Source organism: Notothenia rossii (genome assembly GCF_949606895.1).
Source record: "Notothenia rossii genome assembly, chromosome: 7".
NCBI lineage: Eukaryota > Metazoa > Chordata > Actinopteri > Perciformes > Nototheniidae > Notothenia > Notothenia rossii.
In genome coordinates, this window is record NC_136905.1 from 50451310 (window position 1) to 50468882 (window position 17573).

The following is a 17573-nucleotide window of genomic DNA, read 5'->3' on the forward strand; positions in this document are numbered from 1 at the left end:
GGGACAGAATAAATGATTGGACAACTTTTGGATAGTTATTCAAGTTAAACCAGTTCAGAGTTTGTCCCGGACAAGGAGTGATAGAAGGACTGGAGACTTCACATGTGAAAGTAATCAGAATCAATTCTCACTTTTTGAAATAAAAACTGCAGCTGCATTGACTTAATAAGTTTGATTCAATGGCCAGTATGGGGATTGAACCCATGACGTTGGTGTTATTAGCACCACGCTCTAACCATCTGTGCTAACCGGCCTTTCTTTGTAAAACCTTTGAATCGAGCAAAGTAAAAAAAAAAGGTACTGTTAAAAACAGTCAAATATCGGAGCAATTGTTGATAGTCAATCAGATCTGATCCAATGCCGGTTTGGAGTTGGTGGAGAAGAGATAGCTTGAAAAGTAGACAGCAGATTTCATGAGAGCTAGTTGTTGGAATATTTGCTTTTCTTTCACAAAAGGAAATGGTCTTCTGTTGGACAAGAGGGTGTTTTGAATGACGCCAAATTGGCAGGAAGGATTAGTCCAATGACTGAGGCTAGATATTTCAACCACAAAGGAACTCTAATCCTCAATTTTCTGATCCAAAGGCAGACGCCTTGTCCATTAGGCCACATGGTCAAAAATAAAGCACTTTTATAAATTCACAAGTGCCATTGTTCCTCCCCTAGTCGAAACTAGTGTTTACAAGTTCAGAAAGTGACAATTGTACAAATGCTTAGTATAATTGTTTTGTTTGAAAGTTCAGTTTGGGACAGAGTAAATGATTGGACAACGTTTGGATAGTTATTCAAGTTAGACCATTTCAGAGTTTGTCCCGGACCAGGAGTGATAGATTGACTGGAGACTTCACATGTGAAAGTAATCAGAATCAATTCTCACTTTTTGAAATAAAAACTGCAGCTGCATTGACTTAATAAGTTCAATACAATGGCCAGTATGGGGATTGAACCCATGACCTTGGCGTTATTAGCACCATGCTCTAACCATCTGAGCTAACTGGCCTTCCTTTGTGGAACTTTTGAAGCGAGCAAAGTTTTAAAAAAAGGTACTGTTAAAAACAGTCAAATATTGGAGCAATTGTTGATAGTCAATCAGATCTGATCCAATCCCGGTTTGGAGTTGGTGGAGAAGAGATAGCTTGAAAAGTAGACAGCAGATTTCATGAGAGCTAGTTGTTGGAATATTTGCTTTTCTTTCACAAAAGGAAATGGTCTTCTATTGGACCAGAGGGTGTTTTGAATGACGCCAAATTGGCAGGAAGGATTAGTTCAATGACTGAGGCTAGATATTTCCAGTGGCGTTTTCTCCTGGAGGCCAAGGGAAGCCAGGCTTCCACTGTTTTTTCGGATTGTAGTTATAATTTTAATAAATAAATAAAAACACTTCGTTTAGTTTCGGAAATTCTTTGTTGTGTGTTGCTGCCGGCCCGTCTCTCCCCCACTCTCATTGAGTATTTTACAAAGAATCAAACAGCGCCCCTCTAGATGTTATGGTGAAACAGTAGATTGCACTCTCTGTTGCGAGAGGAGGCCAGGCGAAATTTGCTTCGCTTGGTGAAAAAAAATGGAGGGATTGACCAATCAGATGAGGCTCACGTCATGCCCCTGCCAACCTGTGATTGGTCAGGGCCATGCCAAGGGAAGAGAGAGGCGGCTGGCTTCCCTTGCCTCACAATCCAATCAAATCGCATCAATTTACAGGTGCAGTGACGCGTCCCAAAAAGCGGAAGTAAGCTGCCCCCGGTTTCCCTCTACAAAATAGCAATGGGATTTCTCCATAGGATTTTGGAAAATAGCTCGAAAAAAGGTCAGTGGAAAACGAACCTGTTAGGTCAGGGTTCCCCAATTATATTTACCAAAGGGCCAATAGTTTTTCAAGCATGACAAGCTAAGGGCCAAAATGTTATGTGTCACTAAAAGTTGTTTTACACTATGTGCAGATGTTACCTCTATTGTAATTGTTGTAGTAGTGGCAGTAGTAATTAAACAAACCCTATGTTGAGAGTAAAGGAAAAATGCATCCTTGAAACAAAATTAGACCGAAATCAAACATTTATTCACAATAATAATAAATAAATGCTTTAACAAATACAAATGATTTTTCTGTGGTCTGATGGGGCATAACAATAAAACAAAAATAAAAAACAACAGAGTGAACTCTGATCAAATAGTCAAACAGGTCCACATCCAATTCAGCAAACAATGTAACACACTCACACACTGGGAAAGACAGGAAGACAGAGAGAGAGTTTCAGTTAGTTACTTTTATAATGTCGTACCAAAATACACCACATTATTAGTTTTAACATTTTTAAATATGTGTACCAAATAATATCAGGCTGTAAATAACAAATAGTATTGGGTTTTTTTTACTTTATTTTCAATATATTATTTTAATGTTGTATTCAATTTAACCAGTTTGTGGGCTGTTGTTAAAAGCCCTGCATTATCCATGGTTTTTTCTCTATCATATTAATAATTTGTATTTAATTACGCTGCGTAGCATTTTATTTAGGAAATGAATGTACATATAAAATATAACTATAAAATGGTTATTTTTGTCTTCATAGTTATTATACCACAATAGAATTGACAAATTGCAAAAATAAAGTGATGTTGTTCACTCACCAATCAGTGAGAGAAGTGAGAGCGGCGGGATGAGGCAACCTGTCTGATGTTGGGCTTGTATTCTGTTGTAGCAATCCTGAGGCACTGTCCAAGATGTGCACTGGAGAGTCTGTTCCTGTCCTGGCTTTTGATAGCATTCATTGAAGAAAATCCTGATTTGCAGATGTATGTTGAGGGGAACATTGTGAGTAGGAACATAGCAATAGCTCTGGTGTTTTTGAAACGAGCTTGGGGAACCACGTTGATCCAAAAGTCACACACTGGTGCATCCTTATGTTGAGCTTTCAGCAACTCAGAGCTTCCCATCTCTAAGACCTCCATCTGAAGAGCTCCCTCTTCTATGGAAGGCACCAGCCTTTTGGCCTCTCCAGTCCACTGCCCGTCTGCTGACACAGAGAATGGCTGTCTGAGGAAGAGGAGGATGTCACGTGAGATTTTAGGGGAGCTTTCAAATCGCTCCTTGAAGTTTTGACACAAAATCCTTCATTACTGGATCTTCCGGCATTTCATTCTTCTCGCAGTGCTCACGCAGACGTGGAAAGTGCAGCTTCCTCCCATGAATATCTCTCTCCAAAAGGTGCAGCTTTGACCGAAAAGCTTCAACCACCTTGTACTTCTCAGCAACAGTGTGGTTCTTGCCTTGCACAAGCAGGTTAAGGTGATTTAGATGAGACATGATGTCACACAAAAAATGAACATCTGCTATCACCTTGGTGTCAGTTAAAAAGCTCAAAAACTCATGGGCTTTTTGGCTCTGCAGGCTTGATAAGAACGACACCAGTTCATCACGCAGGTCTCACACCCTCTCCAACACACGGCCCTTGCTCAGCCAGCGAACATCGTTGTGTAGTAAGAGATCCTTGTGTTCAGATGACATTTCCTCTAGCAACGATCTAAAAAGGCGATGCTGCAGACTAGAGCTCTTACGCACAAAGTTAACCAGTCTCGTCTCAGTATCCATCGTTTCTTTCATTTTTCCACACAGTTTTGCGCACAAAACTGATTTGTGAATGATGCAGTGAAATGTCAGAAGCGCCGGGTTAACGGCGGACAGCCTGCTTACCAAGCCTTTGTGCTTTCCAACCATCGACGGAGCCCCGTCAGTTACAACAGAGACGATTTGACTCACATTCAAACCATTCTTTTCGAAGAACTGTGTCAGCTCGTGGAAGAGCTCTACCCTACTTTTATAATTTTCGAATCTTAAATCTAATCGATAGAAGATAGATAGCGCCACTGCACCACTCTCACCGCCGTTAGAAAGTAGCAAGCAACTGAAGCAAGTGCAATTATGGAGGGTGGAAATGTGGAGTATTTAATCAAAAATAATTGTACTAAACTTCCGCTGCAGCAGCAACAACAAATACAATCTGATGACAGGCCAATGCCCAAACTGGAGCTGTGTACAGCGAGGAACAAAGGAGTGAACCGGACGTAAAACGTTAAAGGTCTCCTAATTTAGTTTGTGAATGAATGCTTATTAGAGTTTCGGCTGGAGAGTGCGTGCGGACCTGTCGGTCAGATAACAGGCGTGTGTAAGTCCTGCATCTGTATGATACAAATGTGTGTAAAATGATACCGGCCGCTGTAATCACTCATCTGGTTAAGTTATTACATTGACCACCACACCCCCCCCACCCCAAAAGAAAGGACGTATTATTGGCTTCCCCTAATTTTTTCCCCACGCCACGCCACTGGATATTTCAACCCCGAAGGGACTCGAAACCCTCAATCTTCTGATCCGAAGTCAGACGCCTTGTCCATTAGGCCACATGGTCACAAAAATTGCACATTTCACAAGTGCCATTGTTCATCAGCTTATCTAAAGCCAGTTGAGTAGCACTTGAAATGTGTTAGCTCTATGAAACCTGATGTACTTATATGATTCAGTTTTCTTCAAGTTTGTATCTTGTTGGTCGAACGCACTTATTGTAAGTCGCTTTGGATAAAAGCGTCAGCTAAATACAATGTAATGTATGTGTGTGTGTGTGTGTGTGTGTGTGTGTGTGTGTGTGTGTGTGTGTGCGTGTGCGTGTGCATGTGCGTGTGTGTGTGTGTGCGTGTGGGGGGGGGGGGGGTGTGTGTATGTGTTGTTGGAGATTGAGGATGTTTAAAACCAACCTCGTCTCCGCGTGTCGTTTGGTAAACTGGGTAAATTTGTAAAAAGGAAGGGATTAAGAAACACCAGAATGCAAGTTAAACAATAATCTTGTTTTAATGACACAAAGTAATAATACAAATAGAAAGGAAGTACTTCCTGCTCTTTCTCCTGTCTTACTCTCTGGTCAGCCTGAAGAAAAAGAGAGCGAACCAAAGGAAAACACAGGCTTTCATACTAAAAACACAGGAGGAGGTGTGTGGATGTTTTCCCCCAGAGGTCATCTTATTGGGAGAGACCAACACATGGCCTGTCGCACCCAATCAGCGCGACACAGCAGAAGAAACCCGGAAACAAAAAGTCTCTTTCAGTTTGACGAAAACCAGATACCTTTTGGTGTCTGGAACGAACCTGCTCTAAACAACAAGTTTCCTTATCTTATTTCACATCTTGCAGCCAGCACACAAACATTCCCCTTTATGGCTCTTTGTCCCTGTGTCCATCCCCCCCCCCTCAGGTTACCACACACAAGTTAAAAGTATGTTTTAAGATATAGTTGTTATAGTTGGCTAAATATACGTAATACATGTAAATTACTTCCATATCAATACTAACGAGGAACACATTACCTATGCTCTTAAGCAGTATTAGAGATGCTTTTCAAATAGTCAAACTTCACACAGGCCCAATATAGAGAACACACTCATTTGTCCTGCAGCCTTTCCAGCCATTTGATCTATTGTTCACATCTTTACTTCAAATAAAAGGTTTCACATTACATATTTCCAGCTTCCTTTACACATACTGTTATTATTAATACAAAGTAATTAACCACACACATCTATTTAAAACAAGTAGATTTCCCTGATAATTGACATGCTGAAAATCTTAAGAAGAGTGTCCCCTCCCCCAGCTCTCTCGTCCCTGTCATAAAAGCTGCTTCCATTTCATATAGAGTAATAAAACATGTTTAAGCTAATTTCTCCACAATGTTTGTAGCCATTTACAGATGGAGCACTGAATTTCGGACTCCAGCTTACAGCTTCCTGCCTACCACCAGCCAAAGACCAGTATAGAGGAATGTTAAGCCCTCCCACTATTTTCCAAGAGGGCGTTGCCAGATTTTCAATTTAAGGTTTTAACCAGGAGATGGCGCTTCATTCACAAATACAGAAAGACAAGTTTCATGGACTTTCAGTTGTGTTTTGAAGAGCATTTTAACACATCAATATTTTAGATCAACTAAAGTATATCTAATCTTGTAATTCAATAATATATAGTCTTTATATATTAAATAATCATAATTATAATGTAAATGTTTACATTACACTTCTTTATTTGTTATGCTCATACTTTAACCTTTACAATCGTTTGCTTTAATATGCAGTATATTTTTGTGTTTGCTACCTCCTGCTCCCTTTCGGACACATACTGTATGATTTATTATTATTATTAATATGAAGATATTATTAAGATAAGATAAGATGTTACTTTATTGATTGAACATTTTAGTTTAGAATGTGCTGTCCCACGGTAATTCAGAAGGCTCACAGGTCACATTCCGACCATTATTTAAAACAATAGGTGCTTTCACACCGTCTACAGTTTGATTTGTATAGAGGGAGCTCTGTCAGTTTTCGAATTACCCATTTGCTTTTGGGGAGCCCTATTTTTCAGAGCACATCCTGCTACTAAATATGTCACACGCACGCTCTCTTGACTGGCGCAGCAGCGCGGATGCGATCAATTGCTATAAAAACACTCTTCTACTAATACAGACGGTGTCACTATGCCGGCGGATGTGGCCGTTGTTGAAGCCTCTTCAGGCTCCGCATCGGCAGGCCTCTCCCTCGTGTGGAGCTGTCAAACTCGACCCTAACGCCGCTGACATCCGGCCAACTAAAAGTTGTTTTCCGTTCACGTTGTCATTTTTAGACTCCTTCGCTTCTTTGCTTGTGAATCCAAAAGCTGTGACGCTTGGCTGTTTTCGTTTTGCCATATTTTTTTATTACACAGCCAGAGTTAAAAAAATATCAATATGAACATTTCAAATACCACGCCGGCATCACCGCCATAACCATAGCAACGTAAGTAAGAATGCAGCGCCGCCACATACAGATGGCAACACCCAGACATATTCACAAATATAAAACAAATATTCAGAAACTGTAATGAACAATAACTATTATTTATTTCAAGAACTGTTATTTACAGAAACTCAACATTTCTAATCTGTGTGACACAAATATGCACGACTGTTTTGGGCTCCCCCTAATTATCTCAAAGTCAGCCTTCGGGGGAGCTCCCTCCCTCTTCGGGGGAGCCAAGCTCCTCCTAGCTCCCCCCCATTTCGAACAGTGTCTGTGGCTGAATGGCCAGCGATTAGGTGCGGCGCATTTGTCATAGGTGATCAGAGCTAACTGCCTGCCGTCAGATTTCATTTAAAAAACAGATCTGATTTTAAGACTATTTCTGCGCTCATAAAGAATGATAAGAATAAGAATAATGCGTATTGAACTGGTTTCATTAATTAGTGAGTTTATTTAATACTAGAACCGCCAATCGGGTCAATTTGTGTGATGTGTGTTGTGTGTGTGCAATGTAACTTTTTTTCAATAAAATATTAAAGTCTCCCAGTCCCTGACTTTTCCTGAAAGTGTGTTATGTAGCACCCTATGTTGTTAAAAATTGCATTCTAATAGCGGTATTTGACAGGTTTAGGTAGGCCTATACAAAAACCTCTGGCGGTTCTAGTGTTAAGGTAATTAGGTACAGTAGAAGCCCTTTTTTATCAGTAACGAATTTATCAGTTGAACATAAAAGTCAACTAACTGAGGGTCACTTGCAATGACAGTGTTGTGTCTAACTGTAAGCTTGTCACTCAGAGTAACCTACCGTTAATTTAGCTGCTGGAGAAGAAAGATCAAGGGGGGAGGGGGGGAGAGAGCTGTGGTTGATGGGCCATTAGTTGTGTAAATACACAGCTGAGAGCTGCCGTTTCATTCAGACTGTTTAAAAAACTGTAACAACGGACTATTTTTCTTAGCGGATGCATGTCAATTTAAATCAATACATACAACTATTTTTTAAATCAATACATACAACTATTTTTTAAATCAATAAAAACATTTTCTAAATCCATAAAAGCATTTCAATTAATATTGGGAGTCATGTCGTTACTTTGTTGAGAATTTGGCCGTGTAATAAGCGGGATAATTTGCAGCGACTTGTTCCTTATGGGGAAAATAACACCCGTCATGTGTGTGTAGTAGAGGTGTGTGTGGTTAAAACACTTTCATGAAGTGAAGGAATTTCCTTCTATAAAACAGCTGTGGGCAGCAGTGAGTGTCACGGACATGAATTCATAGATCAAGGCAGACTGTTGCACACACTCTCCTGTCCTGCCAGGCGACACGCCCGTTCTAAGCCGTGTCCCTCACTCCTCACATCCCAAGCATCCCCACAAGTGTATTATGTTGTTACATCGTTTCAGATGTTATGTTTCAGTTGTGCTCTGTCTATGTTCAGTGATGCAAACTTGTCACCTTTCGGCAAAATTCGCCGTTTTTAATCCAAAATAAGTCGTTTGTGTGATTCATGTAGATCTGCAATACAAATATTTTTGGGGTATGGGGGGGGCTGGGACCCGGAGTAATCTGCGGCCGTGAGCTGATGTGCCATCATGACACGCATGGTGTTCTTTTTTTATATATTATAATGAAGTACGAGCTGTGTGCTCGAGTCTTCCTGCCTGTCGGCTCTGCTCATGGATGTATAATAAGGCTCTGCTGCTCCGAGATGATGGTCTAGCTTCAGCAGCTACATTACCTACGGGTGCGTTCGTTAATATTAACTGTGCGTCCGGAGTCACTGTGGCACAGACTGGACCGCTGGTGAACAGCTGTTAGAACGGGCTGTTCAGGTGTTCAGAGCAGAGCTCCCTGTCGGAGCGGCAGAGCGTGATGTGAACTGAAAAGTTTTTCTGTGGCAATATTATTTAAGGAATCGTAGAGCTAGCTAGCTAGCATACATTGTCACTATTTGCTAACGTTAGCTTTAGCCTTCTATTTCTAATAGTTTTTTTCATAGGCTATAAACAGAGGTGGTATAAGTATATATAGTACTTGAGTAAAAGTAGAAGTACTCAGATCTTGTACTTGAGTAAAAGTAATAGTCCCAGAGTGTAGGAATACTCTGTTACAGTAAAAGTCCTGCATTCAAAATGTTCCTCAAGTAAAAGTAGAAAAGTATTATCATCAAAATATAGTGAAAGTAGCGACAGTAAAAGTAGTCATTGTGCAGATTGTTCCATTTCAGAATAATAGATATGATATGTTTTATAATGATTGATCATGAAAGTGTTCTCAAAGCTGGTAAAGGTGCAGCTAGTTTGAATGACTTTGTATACTGCAGGGTAGCTTGTGGATTTACTCCAGGTGGAACTAAAGTCTGATTTAACACTTGATTATATTTCACTTAATTAATCCAGATCTGTGAAGTAACTAAAGGTAATAAATACATGTAGTGGAGTCAAAGTACACCATGTACCTCTGAACTGTAGTGGAGTAGAAGAACAAAGTAGCAAAACATTGAAATACTTAAATAAAGTACAAGTATCTCAAAATTGTGCCCAAGTATAGTACTTGTTGAGTTTATGAACTTAGTTACTTTACACCATGTGGCTATAAAGATAAAAAGACTTAAGCCTTGCACAGAGGCCTGAAAATGAATTTTCAAAATGCTCAACAGTGCTGCCAAAATTATAAACTGACTGCTCCACAATTTGAAATAAATGCTTTTATATATTTATATTATGTGACTCTTTGGCGTTTCTGTTATTATTAACACTGCTGCTTTAGTTGTTCTGACTGCTAAAATCCTCTGTCATTCCGTGGGGTGGGGGAGCCGGGGGCTCGGATTCTTGTCACCTTTTTCATACCTGATGAGTTTGCATCCCTGTATGTTGAAAAGCCTCAGTCACCTTAATTCATGTAATAAAAACATCTCAGGTCAGTAACACTCAAAGCTAAATGTGCAATACCATGTTCAGCTATGTTACTATTTATAATGTTATTGTTGTTATATCAGAAGATGTACATATTAGAATGATTTCTTAACTTACAGTAGGCTATTTTTTACAATGTGTGTTGGAAGGATTTATTAAATTACAATGAATATTGTCATTGTTGAAGGATTTTAGAGAAGGGTGAACTATAAGCCTGAATTACATAACATTTTATACCTAAAAACATAAAAGCCACAATAAATAAGTCACAATTATTGTAGTTATTTTTACCTCCCGTATTGCTTTCAACCCACCAGCTTTTATGGTGTTGTTACGTCACTAACTGTAAGCTTGTCACATACAGTCTATGGTCACTCAGAGTAACCTACTGTTAATTTAGCTGCTGGAGAAGAAAGATCAGGGGGGGAGGGGGGGAGAGAGCTGTGGTTGATGGGCCATTAGTTGTGTAAATACACAGCTGAGAGCTGCCGTTTCATTCAGACTGTTTAAAAAACTGTAACAACGGACTATTTTTCTTAGCGGATGCATGTCAATTTAAATCAATACATACAACTATTTTTTAAATCAATAAAAACATTTTCTAAATCCATAAAAGCATTTCAATTAATATTGGGAGTCATGTCGTTACTTTGTTGAGAATGTGGCCATGTAATAAGCGGGATAATATGCAGCGACTTGTTCTTTATGGGGAAAATAACACCCTTCATCCAGATGAGGATCCCTCCGCTACACTTTGGGATCCTGATCGACCGACGAAACTCCATTAAAATATACATATTTTTGGTGAATTACTGAGTTTAGGCACGTTAATAACGTTTTAATGAAGTTGAATACAGTATATTCATATGTGTCAGTGATTTCATGTCAATTCGGCGAACATAAACATAAATGATCGTGGTGAAGATGATGATTAAATTAGGATTAAAAATCGAGAGCCGGGCTGCATTTCCTCCCGTTCGTTTTTTTTGAATAACAAAATTATTTTGTTAAATAACAACATGTTGATGTTTTGTAAATGATTACATGTCTCTTATTTAGCACAGAGTATGATATCCGTGACATATGGATCTTAATAAAGTTCCGCTGTACATCCAGCGTACTGTATCTGACTTTATTTCACATGAGCTCCAGTGTGGAACCCCACTGCACCTCCTGGTGGATCAATGATCCATTGCAGCTGGCTTCATTATAAATACATTTATCTATCACGGGGGCGGTCTCATGTCAAGCTGGAGTTTTTCCCTTGAGCGAGGGCAGATCACGTACCAATCACGGCCCTCGCGTTTCAAACTGTCCAAAATGCATCGCTCCATCTGTAGTACCCACACATGAAAGAATAAAAACAGAGGTATAGTTGAACAGTAATCACGCAGCACATATATTTACTGCAATGAAAACACACACATGTGCCCTAAGCATGTGTAATGCATCCTTTTCTTTTATGAGGGAAACATTCCAGAGTTTTGGAGCTATCCCCAAACAAGGATGTCCCCTGCTCACATCCCTCTCTAAACACAAAGACTTCACCTCAATATATTGGGGAGGAAAAATATACTTTGTCCCTTCAAATTTAACACACATGAATATATATAAGGTGACATTAAAATGAATATACCAGATTGAACTTTCCTGCCATAACACGTTACTTTAATCCTTCAAATAATGCAAATAATACTTCAGTCTGTGTGTGTGTGTGTGTGTGTGTGTGTGTGTGTGTGTGTGTGTGTGTGTGTGTGTGTGTGTGTGTGTGTGTGTGTGTGTGTGTGTGTGTGTAGGCATAAGTGGTTTATGAAACCAATATTCAGGTTTACATACCAGCATTACAAGACCGATCGGGTTATGAGACCAATTTTGGTGGTCTCGTAAACCTGGGAATTTAAATTAATATAATTATTGAACAATAATATTTTAATACATAATTAATAATTCTATACTCAGTACCATGTCTGTATTATTAGATAATATTGCTATTTGACTGTTTTCACCCCCCACACATGTTGTATGACCTTTACAAATATTGACCTCATACACCATGATGTGTGTGTGTGTGTGTGTTACACATTCTCCCGCCATTTTACACACAAAATGGCGCCAAATGTCAGCCTCGCGCATGTAAGTCATACGTCATACTAAGAGACCTCGCCCCCGCGTCTGAGTGTTACCCGCAAATGACGGCATTATTATCATCCTGGATCTTCAACGAGTCGCCTGGATAATGGAACATAGTGAAGTAAGTGGTTCAAATTTGATACATTAAAAACTATATGTCTGATAGATACAACTGAATAAAGTGAACGTTAACTTATGATTTTGATCATGTCCAACTGTCCATAATTTCCCTCTGCCTCGACTGTCAAAGCAGAACTTTAAGATCAATGTTAACATTAGGCTATAAATTATACATTATTTTATAAGCTACATAATACTTTATCACTTATTTTATTATTAAAACTTCAGTCACGAAAACAGTGAGGGCAGCAAAGTTAGGTTTGTCATCATTTTAACGTAATTAGTAAATGAGCATTCTGCTTTTAAAGAAAAATACAAAGCTTTTAAATTCATGAGGTTATTTTAAAGTGTTATTTCACCGTTCAATATTTTTCTTGGTGTCAAATAATCACCCTTAGATAGATAGATGTGTGCTTATAGAAGAGACGGCAGTAAAATGCCCCCAGATATTAGTTCTCAATAATGCTGTATTTGTGTGAACAGATTACAATATTACACATATTAATATTATTATATTGTGTCCGTGGAGACTGATTTGTCATAATATTTTTTAGTCAGCATGATGAGAAGTACAAGAGGACTTAACCCCTGTCAAGAAGCAGAACGTCAAATCCGAATGGGAAAAGATAAGGACAATTTGAGATGGGAGCACATCAACACCAGCAAAGATAAGATTTGTTTTCTGTTAACTTGTTTGACCTCTGTTATGTGATATAGAATGTTCTGGGGCCTCATTTATAAAGGGATATACGCTCAAAAAATGTTTCTACGCAATGTTTGCGATTGTGTTTGTTTTGCGATTTATAAAATACTAACTTGACGGGAAAACTTGCGGTCCTCCACGCAAACTCTAACCCATGCATACGCACTAAGCACAAATACGGGAGAGACGAGAAACTGAGACACCGTTGGCAGAAGGAAGAATGGAGAGAAATATGTGGAAATAATACCATCAATAAAATGTTACCTCTCATTTATGATATATCAAGAATTCATTTTCACAAATTGATTAAAGCCAATCTTAAAATGATTAAACAAACGCCTGTTTGAGACTCCTCATTGCACACAAAAACATAACTTGGAGAAATAAATAAATATGGATATGTTATTTAAAACCACCTCGAATATGTTGTGTTAATGTTATGAAATGTTTTCTCATAAATGATGTGGTAAGCAGGAGGACATAATTAGGTCTAAACTGATGCCGTTTTGCATTTCTATAGGTTGTAGATACGAGCATGGTTTTATATACTAACACGTTTAATCATGTTTTATGCCGTTTGCCAAGACTGGATAAGTCGCTCGTAAAACACAGGAGGCAGATCATGTGGTAAATTGTAGGCCTACAGCTAATATTACGCAACACATTAGTTGTATTTCCTTTAACTGGGGGGGGGGTTGAGATGCACAGGCTGCAGCGGAGACGCTGCGCACAGCTGATCGACAGCTGGGACACAAACCACCAAATACAAAAAAAAAAAATTCAGATCCAGTCGTCATGACTCCACTCCAGAGGGATTCCCCGATCATTTCTTAGAGTTTCTCATTAAGGGGGTGTCTCCTGTCGCCGGTAAAAACACACTGCCTGAGGAAGGTTAGGCTATGTGTATTATTTTTGTCATTAACCTTTTTTGAACCACTTATTTATTTATTTTGGTGATGACCCGACCTCCATGCTGCTACTCTGGTTCAAACTGCATCCACCAAACAATATGATTTATCTCGACCTCCCCAAAATAACCAAAATCTGACACGGTTTGAGATGTCTTTTTTAGCTGTTCTGTCGTCATTTCCTGCAATCTTCTTCATAAAGTAGTGATGTGTCGGTCGCGAACGAGCCGATTCTTTTGAACGGCTCTTTGGTACGAACGAGGGGAACCGAGTCGTACTTGGTGAGAGCCGTTCTTTTTATCGTTCAATCGTTGGTCCGCACTCACTGCCTGCCAAAATCCACTCGCCTTTTAAAAAGCTTGATTTTGTTCCCCAAACGTATTCTGTGAAGACCCGCCCCTACTCTGATTGGTAGGTTTCAGCACGAGGAGTGAGATGGGGTGGGTCTTAAAGGATTACGCGAGAGAGAAATAACAAGTGGTACAGGACAGATAGACGTCCCACGTGTTTTGCGGATGGATAATGACGAGCCAAACGCGAAAACGCCGCAGCATTTGGATGCACTTCAAACAAAATCCAGGCAGTGATAAAGCGGAGTGCACCATTTGTAAAGGAAAACTATCATTTAAAGCAGGGTCAACCAATAATCTTCATCGCCACTTAAAAACACAGCATCCGACGGTGCAAGTGGCCGAGTTGAGACAACAAGGTTCCAATAATAATGACGGAGACGGCGCCAGTGCTTCTGCTGAAACCCCGACCACATCAAGTCAGTCATCATCTGAAACTACCACTAGGCCTACATTAGTGCCTGGCCAGGCACCAAGCTCTCATAGAACCACTGGCACAATACCTAAAACAAAACAGACTCATCTCCACAGTTATGTAGCACCAGTCATAACCCCAATGAGACAGGGGAAGATAGATGAAGAGCTTGTTAAAATGATTGCAACTGACTTCCAGCCATTCAGTATTGTGGAAGACAAAGGATTCAAGCGATACAGCAATGCTCTCAACCCTTCCTACAGTCTTCCATCAAGGAAGACAGTATCCCAGACAATTGCAAACATGTATCAGAGAGAAGCAGCATCACTGAAGGAAAAGGTGTCTAAACTGTCAGCAGTTTGCTTAACCGTAGACTGTTGGACATCAAGGGCTACAACCTCATTTATGGCAGTAACATGCCACTTCATTGCAGATTTCAAGATGTCCTCCTGCCTATTGGACTGTTTTGAATTTAGTGAACGGCACACAGCAGACAATCTGGCCAAAAAGCTTCTCAATGTTGCAAAAGATTGGAAAGTGGAAGGTAAAGTGGTTTGCTGCGTAACTGACAATGCTGCTAACATTACAAAGGCTATACAAATAGCAAAATGGACCCACCTTCCATGCCTGGCACATACTATCAATTTGATTGCCAGAGATTCCCTCAAAGGCCTAAAACCCATTCTGGATAAAGTGAAAGAGGCAGTGGAATACTTTCACAGGAGCACAGTGGGTGCAGAAAAACTGAAGGCCACTTAAAACCAAATGGGGATGGCAGAGCTACGACTCAAACAGGACTGCATCACAAGATGGAACTCTACATATGACATGTTGAAGAGTTTTCTGAAATCCAAGGATGCCATTGTCTCCACCCTGGCCATCACAAATGCATCAGTCAGCCCTCTGTCCCAAGAAGAATGGAGCATACTGCAGGAGGTGTGCACTATCCTGGAGCCCTTTCAAGAAGTCACTGTTGAGATCAGTGCAGAAAGGTGTGTTATTAGTTAGAGTTGGTCAGCTGTAGCTTTCTATAGCATGCATGCAAAAATACCAGATAACGAATTATGAATGTTTGAGACCATTTTATTTGTATTATATAAATGATGTAGATACCAGTGTATATAGTATAGTGTGTCATTGTTGTTAACACTTTATAATAATTGTCTCAATATTCCCTGTTTTTTTCTCACTAGCTACGTGACTGCCTCAATGGTAATATTGCTGGCAAAGGGACTGCAGAAAGTCACAGTCAGCTATCAGAGAAGTGCAACAACACTACAAGTATCAGATTTGGGGAACTCACTATGTGCAAACATGGCAAGTAGATTCCTCAGAATGGAATATAACCACACCCTTGGAGATGCTACGGCACTTGACCCAAGATTCAAAAAGGTAGCATTCGGGGATGCCAGAGCTGCAGATGAGGCTTTCCAGAGAATAGCAACTGCAGCAGGAAGAGTCACTCTCAGCAGCAGCGAACCCAGCCAGCAACCAGATCAACAGGAAGGAGCGGGCAGTGCTGCAGAAGGATCAGTTGTTTGGAGGTATTTCCATGACCGTGTCGCTGGTGCAGTGTCAACAAGGAATCCCACAGCAGATGCCATCATGGAGGTGCGGTCTTACCTAGAGGAGCCCCTTCTTCCAAAATCCTCAGATCCTCTCAAGTGGTGGGAAATTCGGGCCACCTTATACCCCAGGCTCACCAAGCTCATGGCTGAAAGGCTTTGCATTGTGGCAACGTCAGTTCCGTCAGAGAGAACTTTCTCCAAGACTGGACAAATAGTATCAGAGAGGAGAAATCGCCTTAAGCCCTCAAAAGTGAGGGAACTTGCTTTCCTTAATGCAAATTTGCCATAGATTATGGCATAACGCATGCTCAAGCTGCTAGAAGGCCATAGGCCAGGAGCAGCTCATCTCCTGTTTTTGACAAAGCAGCTCACAGATTTTTCTCTATTTTATTTTAATCTGTTTTTATAATACTTTAAATATTGTTCAGAAGTAGTTTTCCTATTTATTCCTAAATGTTTTTGGTGTTGTTGTTCCATTTGCACTAAAATCTGTTTTGCACAAAAGTTTATTGTACTTGTTTTGTTATATTGCCAATAAAAAGTGTTCTAATATTAAGAGTTGCGTGAATTTCATTCAAGGCAAGGCAACTTTTTTTACTTAACACATACAGAGGGTAAATTCAAAGTAGTACATTCACTGACATGGATATGGCGCCACCTTGTGTCATGTTTACAATGCAGATTATTGACATTAGGTCTGGCAATACAGTCAATCATTATACTGGTGATTATTTCGCAGATACATTTAGTAACCCCGCCCCCTTTAACAAAACGGCTCTTTAGAACGGCTCTTTTTGAACGGCTCTTTGAAAGGAACGGAGCCATAAGATCCGGCTCCCTTCAAAGAGCCATAAATCCCATCACTATCATAAAGTCAGTAGGCTTGTTTGAGACGAGCTGCGGCTCGCCTAGAAAGTAGACGAGAATAGCCGATGACAGCCGGGGGAGGTCTCAAAAAGCTTACCTGAAGACGGACAGCTCGGAGTCGGCTTCTTCTTCTTCTTCTTCTTCTTCTTCTTCTTCTTCTTCTTCTTCTTCTTCTTCTTCTTCTTCTTCTCTCGGCTTTTTGGCGGATTGCAAACAACAAAATGTATATACTGTATATGTGAGCCTGTTTTGTAGAAGTCCTCGCTAAATATGGTCATATGACTTTTCGGGTATGTGAAATAGTAGATAGTTGGTATAAATGGTCTGAAATCTCCATTTTACTCGGTGCAGTATGATGTGTCCAATTACAACATTGTTAGTATCAGTGATTACGTTCTAAAAGTGTAATTCATTTGTGGTAAATGTATGAAATTCTGTGTTTAAAGAGAAGTTTATTTCTGTAGTAAGTACAGTGCAATGAAGAATGTCTGTCTCTTTCTTTACTTGTCCCTCTGTCCTTTCTACCTCCAGTGATGCAAACACAGGTATGGTGAAAAAAGAGAGAACTATTAGAAGCAGAAAGAAACAGCGTACTATACCATCTGACAAAGGCCTGCGCTATAATGCTTCAATTAAATGTTCTTTATAATTTACTCAGATCAATAGGAGACAGAGATGTTAAGTTATAAATCAAGGGTTTGTATTATTATTTACAGCAGGGGTGTGGAACCTTTTTCCTTTCAATGTTTACAACATCCTCCGAGTGCCGTACAAATGATTGAAC

General features: G+C 39.9%; 1 protein-coding gene across 1 annotated transcript; it reads left to right on the forward strand.

Annotated features, from left to right (window-relative positions):
* The first annotated feature begins 13470 nt into the window (after positions 1-13470).
* On the forward strand, positions 13471-16702 carry LOC307013353 (E3 SUMO-protein ligase ZBED1-like). Its single transcript, XM_079640715.1, has 2 exons — positions 13471-15346; positions 15548-16702. The coding sequence occupies exons 1-2, from the start codon at positions 15120-15122 to the stop codon at positions 16209-16211; spliced, it is 891 nt and encodes a 296-aa protein (XP_079496841.1). The 5' UTR covers positions 13471-15119; the 3' UTR covers positions 16212-16702.
* Positions 16703-17573: the final 871 nt, after the last annotated feature.